This window comes from Schistocerca americana, chromosome 2, assembly GCF_021461395.2.
Source record: "Schistocerca americana isolate TAMUIC-IGC-003095 chromosome 2, iqSchAmer2.1, whole genome shotgun sequence".
Lineage (NCBI taxonomy): Eukaryota > Metazoa > Arthropoda > Insecta > Orthoptera > Acrididae > Schistocerca > Schistocerca americana.
This window is the reverse complement of record NC_060120.1, coordinates 569095641-569115335: the sequence shown is the minus strand read 5'-3', so window position 1 is coordinate 569115335 and position 19695 is coordinate 569095641. Positions and strand designations below refer to the sequence as shown.

The following is a 19695-nucleotide window of genomic DNA, read 5'->3' as shown; positions in this document are numbered from 1 at the left end:
AAGTTTTTCCTTGGCAGAAAATGGTTAGTGAAGGCAGAACGAATGTTGAAGATGAAGACAGCAGTGGACGACCATCAACCTCACAGACGGAAGTCAACTTGGCCAGGGTGCATGAACTCGTACGATCTGATGGAAGATTATCCGTGAAAATGATGGCAGAAGAACTGAACATCAATCGAGAAACGGTTCATCTAACAATAACTGAAGACCTTGGTATGAGAAAGATTTGTGCCAAAATGGTCCCCAAAAATCTCACACCACAACAGCGAGAGACACGGGAAAATGTGGCAGCCGATCTGTTAGAGCAAACGGAAATCAATCCAGAATTGAGCCATGTTATCACTGGTGATGAAAGTTGGTTTTTTCAGTACGGTCCAGAGACAAAACGCCGAAGTTCGCGATGGTGCTCAAAGGGATCACCCAGACCAAAAACAGCTCTCATGTCAAAGTCAAAAGTGAAATGCATGCTTATGTGTTTCTTTGATTCCAAGGGAATTGTTTATAGAGAGTGGGTGCCTCCTGGACAAACAGGTAACCAATATTACTACAAACAAATTTTAGACAGACTTCGTAAAAGAGTTCTTCGTGTCTGTGCCAACATTGCTGATAATTGGATTCTGCATACGATAATGCGCCATCACATACTGCTCTGTTAGTACAGCAATTTTTAATCTCAAAACAAATTTCGATACTACCACAGCCACCTTATTCACCAGACATCGCTCCGTGCGCCTTTTTTCTATTTGCAAGAGTCAAAACGGCGGTTTAATGGTTTAAATGGCTCTGAGCACTATGGGACATCTGAGATCATCAGTCCCCTAGACATAGAACTAATTAAACCTAACTAACCTACGGACATCACACACATCCATACCCGAGGCAGGATTCGAATCTGCGACCGCAACAGCTGCGCGGTTCCAGACTGAAGCGCCTAGAACCGTTCGGCTACGACAGTCAAGGGACACCATTTTCAAACAATACAAGATGTCCAAAAAGCTGTGACGAGGGTCTTGGAGCATATTACAGAAGACGAGTTCTAGAAATGTTACCATCAATGGCAGAAGCGCTGGAAAAAGTGTACACAGTCAGAAGGAGACAACACTAAACTTGACTAAAACGATAAGCAACTTTTTTTTCACATCAGTCTCATTAGTTTACTGTCGCACCTCGTATGGCGCCGAACCTAACGTTGTTGGTAACAGTGCATTTCTTATTAGCGCAATAGTTGTTGTTATTGTTGTTGTTGTTGTTGTTGTTGTTGTCTTCAGTCCTGAGACTGGTTTGATGCAGCTCTCCATGCTACTCTATCCTGTGCAAGCTTCTTCATCTCCCAGTACCTACTGCAGCCTACATCCTTCTGAATCTGCTTAGTGTATTCATCTGTTGGTCTCCCGGTATGATTTTTACCCTCCACGCTGACCTCCAATACTAAATTGGTGATCCCTCGATGTCTCAGAACATGTCCTACCAACCGGTCCCTTCTTCTAGTCAAGTTGTGCCACAAGCTCCTCTTCTCCCCAATTCTATTCAATACCTCCTCATGTTATGTGATCTACCCATCTAATCTTCAGCATTCTTCTTAATTAGACTACATTCCATTATCCTTGTTTTGCTTTTGTTGATGTTCATCTTATATCCTCCTTTCAAGACACTGTCCATTCCATTCGCCTGCTCTTCCATGTCCTTTACTGTCTCTGACAGAATTACAATGTCATCGGCGAACCTCAAAGTTTTTATTTCTTCCCCGTGGATTTTAATACCTACTCCAAACTTTTCTTTTGTTTCCTTTATTGCTTGCTCAATATACAGATTGAATAACATTGGGGATAGACTACAACCCTGTCTCACTCCCTTCCCAACCACTGCTTCTCTTTCATACCCCTCGACTCTTATAACTGCCATTTGGTTTCTGTACAAATTGTAAATAGCCTTTCGCTCCCTGCATTTTACCCCTGTCACCTTCAGAATTTGAAAGAGAGTATTCCAATCAACATTGTCAAAAGCTTTCTCTAAGTCTACAAATGCTAGAAACGTAGGTTTGCCTTTCCTTAATCTTTCTTCTAAGATAGGTCGTAGGGTCAGTATTGCCTCACGTGTTCCAACATTTCTACGGAATTAGAATTGATTTTCCCCAAGGTCGGCTTCTATCAGTTTTTCCATTCATTTGTAAAGAATTCGTGTTAGTATTTTGCAGCTGTGACTTATTAAACTGATAGTTCGGTAATTTTCACATCTGTCAACACCTGCTTTCATTGGGATTGGAATTACTAGTTCTATATTGTATTCCATAGTATACAGTATTCCATAAGGTATTCTGCTGTATTGCACACAACTAAACTCCATAACACTGACATCATTGCAGATCGCAGATCTCCTGATTTGTGGAGAATAAGTTTCGCGTAATAAAGGGTGAAAAAAAAGGGTGACTGTGTTGTGCGTGCAGGAAGAGGGCTGCGAGGAGCGGAGCGCGTGCGCGGTGTGCGGCGGGCCCGTGCAGGAGGCGTGCGCGCTGTGCGAGCAGACGTCGTACTGCGGGCCGCAGCACCAGAGGCAGCACTGGCCGCTGCACCGCGCTGCCTGCTCGCCGCTGCGAGTCGCCACGTCGCCGCAGCTCGGCAGGTCAGCCACCGGCGGCGCGCGCTGCGGCTGAGGCAGTAGCCGAGCTCTACTCAACTGCAAATAAATGTTTAATAATCTACCAAAACTATAATCGAAGTAAGAGGAATGCCCAGGAAGGAAGCGAAGAAGATTAGAGTTTAGTGTACCGTCAATGTTGAGGTATTCGTAGTACAAGATGAGATTGCCTGGCGAAGGAATGAAAATTGGCGGGTGGACGTTTCAAAGTTATCACAGCGGCAGTAGATATAAAGTTTTAATGAAACGCGGAAAATCTAAATCATGATGCTACGACGGGTCTTTAGACCTTTCTGTTGTCCAGTGTGAGTCCAATATTTTACACACTGTGCCGTCTCGCGGAATGTAACTGCACTGCTTGAATACTGCTCACCGGTGTGGGACCCGTACCAGATAGGGTTGATAGAAGAGATAGAGAAGATCCAAATGAGAGCAACGCGCTTCGTTACAGGATCATTTGGTAATCGCGAAAGCGTTACGGAGATGATAGATAAACTCCAGTGGAAGACTCTGCAAGAGAGACGCTCAGTAGCTCGGTACGGGCTTTTGTTGAAGTTTCGAGGACATACCTTCACCGAGGAGTCAAGCAGTATATTGCTCCCTCCTACGTATATCTCGCGAAGAGACCATGAGGATACAGTCAGAGAGATGAGAACCTACACAGAGGCATACCGACAATGTTTCTTTCCACTAACAATACGAGACTGGAATAGAAGGGAAAACCGATAGAGGTACTGAAGGTTCAAATGGCTCTGAGCACTATGGGACTCAACATCTTAGGTCATAAGTCCCCTAGAACTTAGAACTACTTAAACCTAACTAACCTAAGGACATCACACACACCCATGCCCGAGGCAGGATTCGAGCCTCCGACCGCAGCAGTCCCGCGGTTGTACTGAAGGTACCCTCCGCCACACACCGTCAGGTGGCTTGCGGAGTATGGATGTAGATAGATGTATAGATAACTACACTACAGCCCAGAACGTAATCATAATCACAGCAATAAGAAAACAGAAAAAAATGTGCCTTTACTGATCTACACTTATACTCCGCTAGCCTTCACGCAGTGCATCTCGTCTGCCACTTTTGCTTTATTGTCTTTCTATATATTTAGGTTGAAACAATATATTGGTTGACTCTTCTAGAAACGTACGCACAGCACCTCTCTGTACCGTCTGCCATGAGAGTTGGATGAGCAACTCCATGATGGTTTCGCTCTTACTAAACGAGTTCGTGAGGAGATGTCCGGATCTTCTTTTAATCTTCTCTGTCTTGTCTATCACTCTCCAACCGGTAAGGGTCTTCACCTGTGGAGCAGTACTCAAGTAGTGGTCGAAAGACAGTTTCATAAGGTACCTCCTCCGTAGCTGCACGCATATTTAATGGATCTCATCGTTTCTACTGGTTCATCGGCAAGTGTGTTACCATAGGAAATAAACTATGCCTGTTTACACACAAAACGTTATAATTGTATATGTCGAGCGTTAACTACCAATCCCAACACGAAGCGTAGATCCTCTGCAAAATGGTTCAAATGGCTGTGAGCACTATGGGAATTAACTTCTGAGGTCATCAGTCCCCTAGAACTTGGAACTACTTAAACCTAACTAACCTAAGGACATCACACACATCCATGCCCGAAGCAGGATTCGAACCTGCGACCGTAGCGGTCGCGCGGTTTCAGACTGTAGCGCCTAGAACCGATCGGCCACTCAGGCCTGCAGATCCTCTGCAGGTCGGGCTCCATTTCGCTACAATTTCCTAGCTCTGCGACTTATCTGCATATAGCAGCATAATCTATCAACAGCGTCAAGGAGTGTCATCCACTAGGTCATTTACATATACTGCCTGACAAGAATGTGAAGCACCCACAAGACATGATCGGACGGCAATGTAACTCTGTACATGTATACACCATCGACGTGGACGTAAATGATTAGAACTGCAATTCTCCGTGATAGGCAGAACGGCTACCAGAGTGTTCGAGTTTAGTGTTGTTAAACGCCCGCTAAACCCTCTGGGCAGAACAGGTGATTAGGATTGTAGAAAGGACCAAATAAGGTTGTAATTTATTGTAATTTAATAACACCTTTAAACCAAAACGGCACATCGCCTAACCTTTAGAACTACGAATTTCAAAAACAAGTATTTCACCGCTGAAGGCCTCCAAACAAGAAACTTTAAAAATCAACAAGATAAAAATGCAGTTAAAATGAGGTCGGTCTGCCCTCGTTCACTTAGGTGAGACAGGTGGTGAGCCCAAATACACTTGATCCGTCGGAACCCAACCAGGGGACAGCCACCGACCGACCGACAAAACGACTTGCTTGCCACCAATCGGTACATGAGAACTCAAACACAAAAAGCTACGAACGTGATTATTCACAATGAAATATGTATTAGCTGTCAAAACTACACACCATGTTAAACTGTGACAAGAGGTGAGGAAAGAACGCAGCCTGAAATTACGTTAGTGGCCAGGGCAGGTAACTGAAACACTAATGGCCCCAAGGCAGAAAATTCCGTTATACACTTGAATTTGAAATACGATAATATAGTTACCTTTACCCAAAAGGAACACTGCCCGAATTTACGTCAGTGGCCAGGACAGATAACCAAAACACTAACGGCCACAAGGCAGAAAATTCCGCTGGTGCACTCGAATTGTAGTCAACCGATATAGCTCATTGCACCGCATGGCGGCTAAATTTCAGCAATAGAAACACTCGGTGTTGCTAACAGGAAAACCTCCCCAACAGCGAACCACCGAAACGAACCGCACAACATGAACGGACGTGGCTTGAGTAGCTGAAACCACCACTCAACTTTGACGTCCTGGGTCGGTGAGCTACGAGGCTCGTAGCGACCGGACAGCTCCACACACGCTCCGACACTGCGCAGGGATCGCCAGCGGACCCAGCCGACTGCACCGCGCGGAGATAACTTCCGTGGTCCGCAGCAACCGACCGACTGCTCTCAGAATGCCGACAACATCTAAAATAGTCGCCAGTGGAAGTAACGCCAACTACACACACAACTTGACAAACACTTGCACGAAGACCTGAATGATACCTAACACTAAACACACACGAAGACAATTCGGGAGTCGATGCAGACACACAGCCGACTCATGAACGATCCTCGAGCCTAAACGAATCGTCTGGTAGGACGACCGACCGACGATCCACCAAGACCGTGGCCCGGCTCAAGTGACGCCTGGCGGCAATCATCGGGCGAGCCATGTCGACGCAGACCCCACAGGTGCTCCAACGCGACTGCACTAGTGCCGCACTGCAACTCCCCGACTGGCAGGTCCGGACTGCACTCCACACGCCTTCCAACTGACTGGCACACCCGAACTCGCGCCGGCCGGAGTGGCCGTGCGGTTCTAGGCGCTACAGTCTGGGACCGGGCGACCGCTACGGTCGCAGGTTCGAATCCTGCCTCGGGCAGGGATGTGTGTGATGTCCTTAGGTTAGTTATATTTAATTAGTTCTACGTTCTAGGCGGCTGATGACCTCAGAAGTTAAGTCGCATAGTGCTCAGAGCCATTTGAACCATTTTGAACCCGAACTCGCGACCCGAACTGGCTTACGACAAACAACGACCGGGAAGTAATAGCAGTCGAGCAAAGATAGTACGAGGGGGGATATACCGATACGCGCTGCTAGCGCCGATCACGGTCAGGCAAAGCAGCAACTCAGTGACACTAGTAATTTAAATTAATGTAGTGAGGTGGAAGTACATTAAAAACAGGCTCTAAAATACATGATGTGCGGGAACACGAGCCACGCGCGGCTCATGTTGTTAATAGGACTGCTAGGATACATAAGGGGTGTGAACAGCAGCAGATGTTGAATGACCATTGTGAAAGATACGGAGATGCGGTGTACTCGTGTAATACAGCGTAATCAGAACCTGAGAGAGTTTGAAACGGGTCTCATTGCGAGTCTCCGTTCGGCCGACTAGTCAAATAGCGCAGCATCCATATCTGTAGAACATTCGGATGTTACACTGGCCCGAAGTTGGACTGCATGGAAACGTGAGGGCAGACATGCTCGTCGTCAAGGTTCCGGTCAACCACACCTGACCACCACAAGGGAGAACTGCCATATTGTGCACCACCCACATCGTAACATGATCACATCTGCGTCTTCCGTCCGAGAACAACTACAGTACTCCCCGCAACATACGGTGTCATCTTGCAGCGTCAGTCGGAGACTAGCATCGGTCAGGCTACGAAATTACCGTCCCGTGCGTCAGCTGTCGTTTGTAGTAGTGCCATCACTGGGAAGCATGCACTGCTGATGAATGGTGTCACCTTCTGTTTAGCGGTGAATCGTGGTGTTGTACTACCCCGGATGCCCATATTTGGCAAATATGACAGCAACCCGGGGGGAGGTCACATTCTTCTAATGCTTTGGAGAGGCGCAGAGGCGTCGTGGTGTGGAGAGCCGTCGCGTATGACTTAGGTCACAGCTAGAAGTGATTGAGGGAACTCTGACGGTAAAATGGTATGCCACGGACACCCTGCATCTTCAGGTGCTCGCCCTCATCCGACAGTATTGTGGTGTCATTTTTCAACAGGATAACGCTCGTCCACACATCTCACGTATCTCTACGAACGGTCTGCGTGATAATGAGCCCCTTTAGTGGCTAGCAAGGTCCCCTCATCTGTCCCCGAAAGAACGTACGTGGTATCAGCTCAGACATCAACACCATCCCAGCGCCAGTATCCGGCATATCAACGACTAGTTTCAACAGTTGTGGGCTAGCTTCCCTCATGCGAGGGGACGAAGGCTTTATGACACTTTCCTCAACCGAATCAGTGCATGCATTCAGGCCGGTGGGATTCCAACGTTATACTGATAAGCGAGCTCATAGTACAAATTTGACTCGCTTTTGCAATCACTGAAACAACGTCACACATCCTCCAAACTTATGAAGTTTCATTTCGCTTCCACATCCCTTCTGGGTGCTTCACTTTTTTTTTCAATCATTTTATATCATGGACAGTAAAGTCATGGTCTGTGAATACAGCCGCCAGTGTTAATGTGGATGAAACCGGGAACCGAAACCAGAACTATTAACTGATACGGGTGGACTAACAGTAGAAACGCAAATGCTTTCTCTATGGTCTTCGCGAGTGCAAATTCATCTCTGTAACTGCCTGGATGGGTCACCAGGTCACTGTCGCTGGAGAAAGGTATTACATTAAGACGATGGGTCTCAACGGGTCATGTCGAGGTTTGCAGCGACACAGTTGTAACAGACTTGTTGTAAGTATGAGGTTGCTAGCTTCTCTCGTGTGAACTCGTAACCCAGCAGATTTCTGGGCTCGGGATCTGTGAGCAAAGACATTCAAGCAGGAGATCCCCACTCTGGTAAAAAGGAAGTGCCAACAGTCTCGCCACCAGCAAACGCCGCACAAGCAACAATTGTTAATATTATTTATACCAAAATAGACAAGGAACCCTAGCGCGTGTCGACACGCGAGGCGAAATGAACACGCTTGCCGGCCGGTGTGGCCGAGCGGTTCTAGGCCCTTCAGTCTGGAACCGCGCGATCGCTACGGTCGCAGGTTCGAATCCTGCCTCGGGCATGGATGTGTGAGATGTTCTTTGGTTAGTTAGGTTTAAGAAGTTCTAAGTTCTAGGGGACTGATTACCTCAGATGTTAAGTCCCATAGTGCTCAGAGCCATTTGAACCATTTTTCGAGCACACTTCGCATAGTTTCGTGGTTCTCTGGGAAATCAGTCACGAGGAAATGGCCGTCTGTTTCCAACTCATGGAACGTGGAGATTAGACATCTTTGCCTAAGAAAAGCCATGTTGTTTTGGTTTAGAAAAGAAAGCTTTCTCTGCGTCATGGGTGCACCGAAACTGCGACGCTCGATTTTCGACCAGTGGTGCAGAATTCTTCATTTTCATATCTCGCCTCTGCGCTCTTAGCATTGGTAGCATTATACCTCTCGTAGCACATGAATTTTTTGCACCGCCTACGTACTTCTTGAATACATACTTATGCTCAAAAGAAGAAAAGATATAGCTATTGAACTTCAGTGTTGGCACACTGGAAGTATGAATTAAATAACACCTTCAGTCACAACTTTTCGTGTGTTATTAAGTACACGATGCATTTCGGACCCTGTGGATCCATCATCAGGTGTAATTTGTCTTAATACACTATTTTTTCTCGTGGATGAGGTGAAATACATACCCCTGTCATGAAAGGGTTTGGTGTTAGATATGAATTTCGTTAAGTCAAACGCTGAAAATATGTGCGAAATAGTGGGAAAGATGAACAGAGTAAACTTATCACATAATCCAAGAAAAGCCTTTTTAACGTTTTAGCACAATCATGGAGAAAAGAACGTATAACGGTGCTAAAACGTTAAAAACGCTTTTCATGGATTGTGTAGTAAGTTTACTCTGTTCATCTTTTCCACTATTTCGCACTTACTTTCCGCGTTTGACTTAACAAAGTACATAACCTAACATCAAACCCTTTCATGACAGGAATATGCATTGCATCTCATTCAAGAGAAAAAAATAATGCTTGTATTAAGATACATTACACCTGATGATGGAATCACAGGGTCAGAAATGTGTCGTGTACTCAATAAAACACGAAAAATTGTGGCTGAAGGCGCTTTTCAATTTACACTTCCAGTGCACTGAATACAGTAACATTTGAAGCTGCAGAATATGGATAAAATAAATTCAGTGTTGGTTCCTTGAAATTTTCCTTTTTCCCAAGACTTCCTCAATTAGCACAGTCCGATACAAGCATACCTACCATAGGTGACACAGCCACCTTAATTTTCAGCGAATACCTTAAAGCAGATAGGTGACGAGCGCTCGCAACGCCTGTAGATGACGCACAGGCCTTCAGGTCACGATAGAAGTGATCCTGTGTGGTATGCCTGAAGTCACTTTTAGGACTGAAGATTCCTCTCCTGTAAGACAGACATGGTGTGTTGTATTTGTCAGGAGCTCTTCACTCCAGTCACAAAGCTTGTCTGATATTCGGCACACTCGTGTTTTGTTCACGAAGTGTCACAACGGAACAGTATCGAATGTCTTTTCGAAGTCGAAACGCACGGCATGATCGTGGGCGCTGGTATCTGCTGCCTTGTAGGTCTCGTGAACAGACAGAGATGTGAGTTTCACAGGATTGTTTCTTTCGGAATCCACCTTGACACCGACAGAGGAAACTTCCAGTCTCCAGGAAGCATAAAATGTATTCCAAAATTCTATAATAAGCTGACATCAGCGATATAGTCCTATAATTGTGGGAATGTGTTCGACAACGCTCTGATAATTGAAAGGATGTACCATAGTATGATCTTTCTCAGTGAAACGATGGTGGAAAACGCAATTTCGTATATCTTAAAAAATTTTCTCATGTCATAGATACAATATTACTTTCGAATTCGTTGAACGCTTAAAGCACGGCTACCCTTACGCTCATTTTGGTTTCATTCGGTTTTTGTGTTCAACAAGGCTTTTGGTAATATTAAATCAGTAGTGGTGTTCTCTTAGCATTGGGAGTAGTTTTCTAAAACGGTTGTTATAAAGAAAAGAAACGACGGCGGTGCTTTCTCATCTCTCGCATCTTGGCTCGACATATACGTATCAAAGACCCACCGTACAATACTCTTGAAATTTGTCTACTTATTCTCAACATTTTTACTGCTCTTAACTTGTCGTATTAAGGTTTATTTGCTTTTAATAAAGTGAACAGTCTGATCTTGCTGCCTAACGTATTCTGTTCGCTTTTAGAGGCAGACGGTTTAGAATAATTCTACAACTCAAATTTTCAGTGGATTAACATATTTCCTCCGTTGTCGTAAGCGTCGCTCTTGAAAGTCTGCAATAAGGCGTAATTTATAGTCCTAGTTGTAGTTCGGAAACTTAATCCAAAACTCATTAAAAAAGAACTCACCGAAAATATATCTGTTTGTAAAGACAATCAGTAGTACTTTTCCTTGAAATTTTATTTCGTATTATTTTTCTTTTGACTTTGGAAGCAAATCGTAATTTATCGTGCCAGCAGTGGCGATGCTACTTTTATAGAAATTGGCAAGGTCAGTAGAAGCCTACGTTCGCATATTCAGTATAACCTCGATTAACCGTCACTTCTGGGACCAGGGGATGATCGCAACGCTAAAAGGGTCGGATAATAAGAGAAAAACGAAACAAGGCATTTAAAGAACTCAAAATAATGTAACAAAATAAGATTAAGTATAAAATTACATTTCTAATAAAGAGAATGGAAAACAGGAAACTTAAGCACTCAACAAATTTCTTAAACCTTGACTTTGCGACTGCATCTGCCCCTTTTTTGCCCACAATATGTCCATAGATGGTAGCGTTGGATGTTGCTCCAAGTATCTGTGGGCACTCTGGAATGCATCCTTCGCTGCAGACTGTCTGATCTTTTGGTCTTCTTCGTTTTATTTATCATCTGACTCCTCCTGCTAAGCACTATACTGTTGCAAAACAAGATCGATGATCTGATCATCTTCAAGTTCTTCGTTGGTAACAGCAGCAACGTTACGTTCTGTGCAGGCTGGATATCACTCTGAAGAATTTGCAAATCCTGCAGTGTCTGGCTCAAGAGTTTCTCGAAGTTCTTCTCTTGGTTTAGACTTGGACAAAATTTCCTCCATGATTTGTGTTGCCCGGTTTCGTTAAGTTGTTCCCAAGCTTGAGCAAGTGTGTAAATTGCATCTTTTATGTTGAGGCTTTTCGTTGCTTCAGTAAGATCGCAGCCCTCTTCTGTTTTCTTCAACAAAGTGTATTCTTTGCCTCACCGTTTTTGGTGCAACTGATAAACTTTTTCTTTTATGATGGATGCGTATAAAGACGACGCACTGAATGTGTAACTTGCTGAGGTAATTAGTGTTTCAGTCTTTCAGGTTTCGATTCTCTGTCGTTATAAGTTTTTCTGGGTTTAACTGCAAAATTTAAAATCGCTAGCGAAGAGGCCCTTCCCAGCTGAGTGGTCAGCGCGTCTGTATGGCATGCGGATGACTCTGATTTAATTCCTTGTACTGCCAAACTGAGGAAGCTATCTGAAGCAGAAATAGCGGCTACGAGGTTTGGAAAGCTGACAAAGGCTGAGGCGATGCTCCTCCATACAACATCAAAATGACATCATGTGGCAGAGGACGACATGACGCCAGATCGCCGTCAAGGGGTCCTCCGGGACTTAGATTTAGCAGACAAGAGCATAGCGAGGATCAAATTAGAGTAAGGAAGACAGGCGACTGTTGAAGTTTGATGTGGAATTGAAAACTTCACCTTCAGCACGTGGGCAGGATGGAAGGAAATTGAGAACTGAGCGGCTCGTCGACAATGTGGCGATTAGAGACAATGCACCTGATTAGTTGGCTAAGTTGGATAGATGGCGATGTAGGAGGCAATTGGCCGTTTTCCGTTTCACGGTAACCACAAAAAAGTTAAATCAGGATCCCGAGTGTGAAGGAACACAGGACAGCAAAGGAAGAGCCTCGGAGCGAACTGGTGCTTACATAGAGAATAGAATCAGATAATTTTAGGCATAAATTGCGGCATGGATGATGATGGAACTCTCCCACCTGTCTCCTCCTCCCCCCCCCCCCCTTCGCAACCCCCCCCCCCCTACCTCATTCTCTCCCTCTCTTGAATTTCTCCGCTCTTTCTGTTTCTCTTTCTCCCAACACCGCTGCTCGTATGTGCTCGCGTTCACGGACACCAGACCGAAAGGACGAATAACGAGGTCAACACGATCCAGATGTCGACGGAACATAATGAATCCCGTCGCAAATAGCAATAGCCGTATATACACACACACTCACGTCCACGTAGACACACACACACACACACACACACACACACACACACACACACACACAAAGAGAGAGAGAGAGAGAGAGAGAAAGAGAGAGAGAAGGGAGAACACAGATAATTCTCCAAAGGAATCAAGTTACTGCTGACATGTTAATTGTTAAGCTGATAACAAGTGAAAATTATATTAAAACCGACATTTAATTTCGTAGTATGATCCATATGACAAGTATCTGCGTACTGCGCCACCAGTCCATCTATGTGCAGTTTTAACATCCTAGTTCACTGTAGAAAATATCTTACAGCTCGTTTTGACAATAGGGATATTTGATTTTATGAGCCTAGACACTATTTTGAAATCAGTGTCGCTTCTGATTTACGTGTTACGAAAGAATATGAAAGCATCTAGCATCTTTTTGATTACAGACGGTATGTGACTACTGGTTTTGCACAGTAGTGGGCAGTCGCTGCGCTGTTAGCAAGTGTATGGTTCAACAGAACTTCTAGCAAATTCCAATTACGTTGTCCATAATGGTCGTACTGTTTCCTCGAGAGGGCGACCGTTGTTTGCATTTGTTGCGGACAGTCGAGCCTCTACTACTGCTGATCACATACACTTAGATACAAAGCATATGCATACTAACAATATTTCCAAGCGCATAACAACCGACGCTTCTTTTAATTAACACTGTTTTTTGTATCAAGATGTTTTACATTGTGAGCTAAAATCCAAGGATGAACTCCAAGGAATATAAACAGGTCCGTATGTTGTCAAAGCCAATGATGTTACGGGATAAAACTATATTTCTCTGTGAGTTTTTACATCTACATCTACACTTAACAGCCAGAACATTATGACTACCTACCTAATAGCCGGTATGTTCACCTTTGGCACAGCTAACAGGCATGACGCATAATGGTGTGGAAGCAGTGATGTCTTGGTAAGTCACTGGAGGAAGATGGCACCACATCTGCACAAACGAGTCAGCTAATTCCCAAAAATTCCGGGGAGGGGGTGATGAGCTCTGACGCCACGTTCCGTCACATCCCAGATGTGTCCCATCCGTTTCACGTCTGAAGAGTTAGGGGGCCAGTACATCAATTGGAACTCGGCACTGTATTCTTCGAACCACTCCGTCACATTCCTCGCCTTGTGATATGGCGCATTATCTTGTCGAAAAATGCCACTGCTGTCGGGAAACATGATCGTCATGAAGGGGTGTCTGTGGTCTAGAATCAGTGCACGAGCTCCACTAGAGCCACGGATGCCCACGTGAATGTTCCCCAGAACACAACGGAGCCGCTGCCAGCTTGTCTCCGTCCTACAGCACAGGTATCAACGAGCTGTTCCCCTGGAAAACGACGGATTCGCGCCCTCCCATGGGCATGATGAAGAAGATATCGGGATTCATCAAACAATACAACGCTCTGCCACTGAGCCAACGTCCAGTGCCGATGTCCCGTACCCATTTCAGTCGTAGTTGCCGACGTCGTGGTGTTAACATTGGCACACGCGTGGGTCATCAGCTATGGAGGCCCATCGTTAGGAGTGTTTGATGCGCTGTGTATTCTGACACACTTTTACTTTGCCCAGCATTAAAGTCTGACGTTATTTCCGCCAGAGTTCGCCGCCTGTCCTCTTTTACCAGTCTGACCGGCGTATGACGTCCGACATCTGTAACGAAGGGCGGCGGCCCAACCCCACGACGTCTGGACGTGGTTTCATACTGGTTTCGCCACGTGTTGAACACACTCACCACAGCCATTCTCGAACACCCGACAAGTCGTTCAGCTTCCGAAATGCTCGTCCCGAGCCTCCGAGCCGTCACAGTCTCCCCTCTGTCAAACTCAGGTAGATCGCGTGCCGTCCCCATTCCACACATGGACAGCTCGCTCACTGATACTATGTGCCCCGTGCGCGTGTCGGACTAGCAGTCATTTCTCGCCAGGTGACGCTACTGCCGCTTGGATGGGGCTATATCGACAGTAGGTCGGTGGTCATAATGTTCCGAATGATAAGTGTTCATCTACATGACTACTCTGTAATGCGAAATCAAGTGTCTAACAGAGGTTTCACCGAACCATCTTCAAACTATTTCTCTGTCGTTCCAGTCTCTAACAATTCGCGGGAATAACGAACACTTGAATCTTCCCGTGCGAGCTCTGATTTCTGTTATTCTGTTACAATACATTAGCGAAACAGTAGATACCTTGAGAAGTGGTTCGACAACAATAACATTTCTATTTTCAGAGTTCCTGGAAGATAAAAATGATCGCCGGCCGGTGTGGCCGTGCGGTTCTAGGCGCTTCAGTCTGGAACCGCGTGACCGCTACGGTCGCAGGTTCGAATCCTGTCTCGGGCATGGATGTGTGTGATGTCCTTAGGTTACTTAGGTTTAAGTAGTTCTAAGTTCTAGAGGACTGATGACCATAGATGTTAAGTCCCATAGTGCTCAGAGCCACTTGGAAGATAAAAATGACAGATACTAAAGCTTGAGAGACCGTAAGCAGAGTCTGTTTTTATCGATACCACTTTGATCTCTTGCGCATACGAGCACATCGTGATTTCAGTTTTACAGTCACACCATATGTAATTTTTTGCTCTTTTATAACGGCCTGTGAGAAAATTGATGGAATCCTTTGCGCATGCTTTGCATGAATTCATAACTGTTCGTAAGCTCTCGATCTTGAATATTATCATTAATATGCATCTATCGCAAGCAGGCGTTATCGGTTTTGTTACTTATGTGTGTGAAATCTTATGGGACTTAACTGCTAAGGTTATCAGTCCCTAAGCTTACACACTACTTAACCTAAATTATCCTAAGGACAAACACACACACACCCATGCCCGAGGGAGGACTCGAACCTCCGCCGGGACAGTTTTGTTACTATTTTATATCTCATCAGTATTTTAATTTCCCAGATTGAGACTGTGGATCGAGAATCAAAGACAAGCTGCTAATTTTGGTACACTCTCACAGTTAAGGTCCATATCGATAAACTATTTTTCCTGCATCTCAGCTAAAACGCAGCCTATACGATGAAAACTTCGTAATTCTTGACTTTTCTATAACCCTATAGTCTCAAGTTTTGTTTGCTCGTGATATATCGTTTAAAGTGCCAACCGCAGACAGACAGTCACGTATTTAACAGAATGTTCACTGACGAAATTCTCCACGACACTGAGACTGATTCATCTCAAGGTAAAAACGAACTGCAACTCGACGGTTTTGCAGCTTGGTTTTGACAATGATACAAAAAAGTGAATGCGAATTTACTTAAGGAGCATCATTTTTCAATAATCAACAGTATATTTCCTTTACTCTTGTTTCAAGTGGTATACCTGTGAATATTTGGTGTAGCTTTCTAGTAACTACACTGAAACAGATTGCTTCTTCGGAGGGTATCATTTACATGTATCCCACATACTCCAATGGAGGCCACACAAACACTTTAAACCCAATTTCTTTCCCAGACCAACTTAATCTTATCAGTGAATTGACACTGACATTTGTTTGTACTTCCGATAATGTGCTCGCATTCGTGACAGTTAAATACCACCCAGGCAGTCGGGTTTGGATTCCATAACTCGCTTAAAAAAGGCTGATACAGGACACGGCTTGTCCCCTTTGCGAAAAGGAGTTTGTGCTTCTTCCTTTATGACCTTCTTGTCGACCGGACGTTGAACGCCAGTCACCCGTCCATCCCTACACGTTTTTCTCCGCTGTTTCATATCTGATACGCACACATTTCGTCAGGTAATATTGCTTTATTAATACTGTTATGAATAGGAAAGTAGGACAGGGGTGAGTTACTGTGAACAGTTCAGTGATAGCATTGTTCTCATCAGATTCGACAACAGACCAACGTCGACAACGATAGTTCAGGTACATATGACAACGTCGCAAGCTCAGGATAAGGAGATAGAGAAAGTGTATGAGGATATAGAACGGATAATTCAGTATATGAAGGGGGATGAAAATCTAATCATGGGGGATTGAAATGCTGTTGTAGGGGAAGGAGTTGAAGAAAGGGTTACGGAATAATTTGGGTCTGACAGTAGGAATGAGAGAGGAGAAAGACTAGTTGAACTCTGAAATAAATTTCAGATGATAGTGTAACAGCGAATATTCTGTTTAAGAATCACGGGTGGGGGATATACTCGGAAAAGGTCAAAAGATACGGGAACATCCCAGTTGGATTACATTATGCTCAGACAGAGACTCCGAAATCAGTATTGGGTTGTAAGGCGTATCCAGGTGGAAATATAAACTCATCACAATTTAGCAACGATGCAGAGTAAACTGAAATTCAAGTGAATCGTCCGGAACAATCAGTGTGGTAGGAAGCGGGATACTGAAGTACTGAGGAATGGTGAGACGCGTTCAGAGTTCGCTAAGGATGTGGATACTGCGATAAGGAATATCAAAGTAGGGAGTTCAGTTGAGGATGAGTGGACATCTCTAAAAAAGGGCAATCGCAAGATATTGGGCGGACAAACATAAAAGCAAGGAATATAACTCCGAAGAAATCTTGGGTAGCAAACGAAATACTTCAATGGATAGACGAAAGAAGTACAAAACTGTTTAAAGGAGAGGAATGCAGCTATATAATAAATCAATTAGGAATGAAATAAATAGAAAGCGGAGGGCAGCCAAGGCGAAATGGCTGCAGGAAAAATGTGAAAAAAATTGAAAAAGAAATAATTGTAGGAAGGTTTAACTCAGCATATAGGAAACTCAAAACAATATTCGGTGAAATTAAAACCCAACATTATGAGTCCAATGATAATTGCAGTGACAAACGCAGAAAATGGTGGGGATCGGTGGAAAGAATACGCTGAAGGCCTCTATGAGAGGGTGGGGGACTTGCTGATGACGTGGTAGAAGAAGAAATTTGAGTCGACATGGAAGACATAGGGATTCCAGTATTAGAATCAGAATTTGAATGACCTCTGGAAGACAGGAGATCAAATAAGTAAGATGGTCAGATAACATTCCATCGGAATTTATAAAATCATTGCGGGAAGTGAAAATCAAACAATTATTCAAGTTGGTGTGTAGAATCTATGAGACTAGTGACGTACCATCAGACTCTCGGGAAAATATCATCCACACAGTTCTGAAGATAGTGAGAGCAGATAAGTGCGAGAACTGTCCTGCATTTAGCTTAATAGTACATGCATCAAAGCTGCTGACAAGAATTATATACAGAAGAATGGAAAGGAAAATTGAGGATCTGTTAGATGACGGTTAGTTTGGGTTTAGGAAAAGTAACAGCATCAGAAAGGCAGCTTGACATTGTGCTTGAAAATGGAAGCAAGACTAAAGAAATATCAAGACGAGCTCGTAGGATTTATGAGCTTATAAAACGCGTTCGACAATATAAAATGGTGAAAATTTTCGAAATCCTGAGAAAAATATAGGTAAGCTTCCCTCAAGGAAAGCGAAGAAGAATTACAGGATCTGGTGAATAGAGTAAACGGTCTAATGAGTGCAGAATAAGGACTGAGAGTAAACTGGAAGAAGACAAAGTAATGAGAAGTAGCAGAAATGAGAATAGCAAGAAACTTAACATCAAAATTTGGGATCACGAAGTAGAAGAAGTTAAGAAATTATTCTACTTTGGAAGCATAATAACCCATGATAGTCGAAGCAAGGAGGACATAAAAGCAGATTAGCATAGGAAAAGAAGGCATTCCCGGTCAAGAGAAGTCTGCTGGTATCAAACTTAGCCGCTAATTTGAGGAAGAAATTTCTGAGAATGTTCGTTTGGAGCACAGCGTTGTATGATAGTGTGTGGTATCGATAGCTACGACGCCACAGCGCAGGTGAAAGTTCTTAAGTTGGCACTACGACAGACACCGGCGACAGCGCCCTCTAGCCGGCGCTGTGGAGCTCTACGAGCTGCGCTCCACACTCAGCCCTTTGATCAAGAGCTGACGGCCGGGACACTTCGCTTCAGCTCTACTTACGACGGGCCTAAGACTTCGTACCTCATTGCAAAGTAATGTAACCGTTTATTAACTTGTTTTTGCCAATAGTAAACATCTGTAATTTGACACGCAGTACCAACGTGTTTTACCTTTTCCTGCTCCTACTCACTTCCTACATTCGGCAACCCTTCAGTTTACAGGAGCAGACCCACGCGCCGCCCTCCAGGCAGGATACAAAATAGTGAATCATGGACAGTGTGAAAACAGGAAGAGATGAGAATCGTAGTGCTTGAGATGAGGTGCTACAGAAGAATGTTGAAAACTGTGTAGGTTGAAACGATAAGTAACAGCAGGTTCTCTGCAGAATCTCCCACTACAAGATCATAAGAAAAAGAGTGACAAGTAGGAAGCGCAGGATGATTGGGCACGTGTTAAGACATAAGTGTACGAGGGGAAGCTGTAAACGGTAAAAACTGTAGAGGAAGACAGAGATTGAAATACATCCAACAAATAATTGAGGACGGAGGATGCAAGTACTACTCTGAGATGAAGAGGTTAGTGCAGGAGAGGAATTCATGGCGGACCGCATCAAACCAGTCAGAGTACGAATGACACACAAAAATACTGTAGTGAATGCAGTGAAACTTTTCTACATTTTTACGTTTAATAAAGTGCGCAGAGCAAAATCATTCTATGTACAATGTATTTCTAATTTTCCGTTACTGAGCCCTAGGAAATGTAGATAAAAAATACGCGCAACATACCAAAACAAAGTAGTAGAACAATGTGTTCCACTCTCCTGTGTGCTAAGACACATACATGAAACATACAGTAGTCACATGTCACATAAACACACAACAGCTCCTTTCCACTGGTGACGTATCCTACTACAACACGCCGAGAGAGGCTTAGTTTGACGTAGTTAGGTGGGTACAAATACAGGAATAAGCAGAATAATAGCAGTTACTGTCGTTCTTCCACGCGCTGTTTTACGCATCATGGACACGTTGCGTCTTCAGGCATTGGCTCCTTTACAATGCATTACAGATCCCGCGTTCTCTTCACGTTCTATGAGGTAGTTTAGAAACTTAGAAGAATTCGCGAGTGGAACAGAAAAGGCGTGAAATGCTAAAAATAGTGGAAGCAAGAAAACCCGGGTTCGAGTCCCGGCCGCAGCACAAATTTTAATTCAGTTCGTCTGCTTAGATAATTATCGTAGATAATAAAAAGACACTTAAATGTCTCAGGGAAACATTTAATAGTGGAAGTAACTTCGGCAACACACAGTAA

General features: G+C 44.3%; 1 protein-coding gene across 1 annotated transcript in view; it reads left to right on the top strand.

The window, feature by feature from the left end:
- Nucleotides 1-19695, top strand: part of LOC124594184 (SET domain-containing protein SmydA-8-like) — a 126465-nt gene that overhangs the window by 55020 nt on the left and 51750 nt on the right. Inside the window, exon 2 of the mRNA XM_047132541.1 lies at nt 2444-2619. Coding sequence (XP_046988497.1) covers nt 2444-2619 — 176 coding nt within the window. The remainder of the gene's footprint in view (nt 1-2443; nt 2620-19695) is intronic.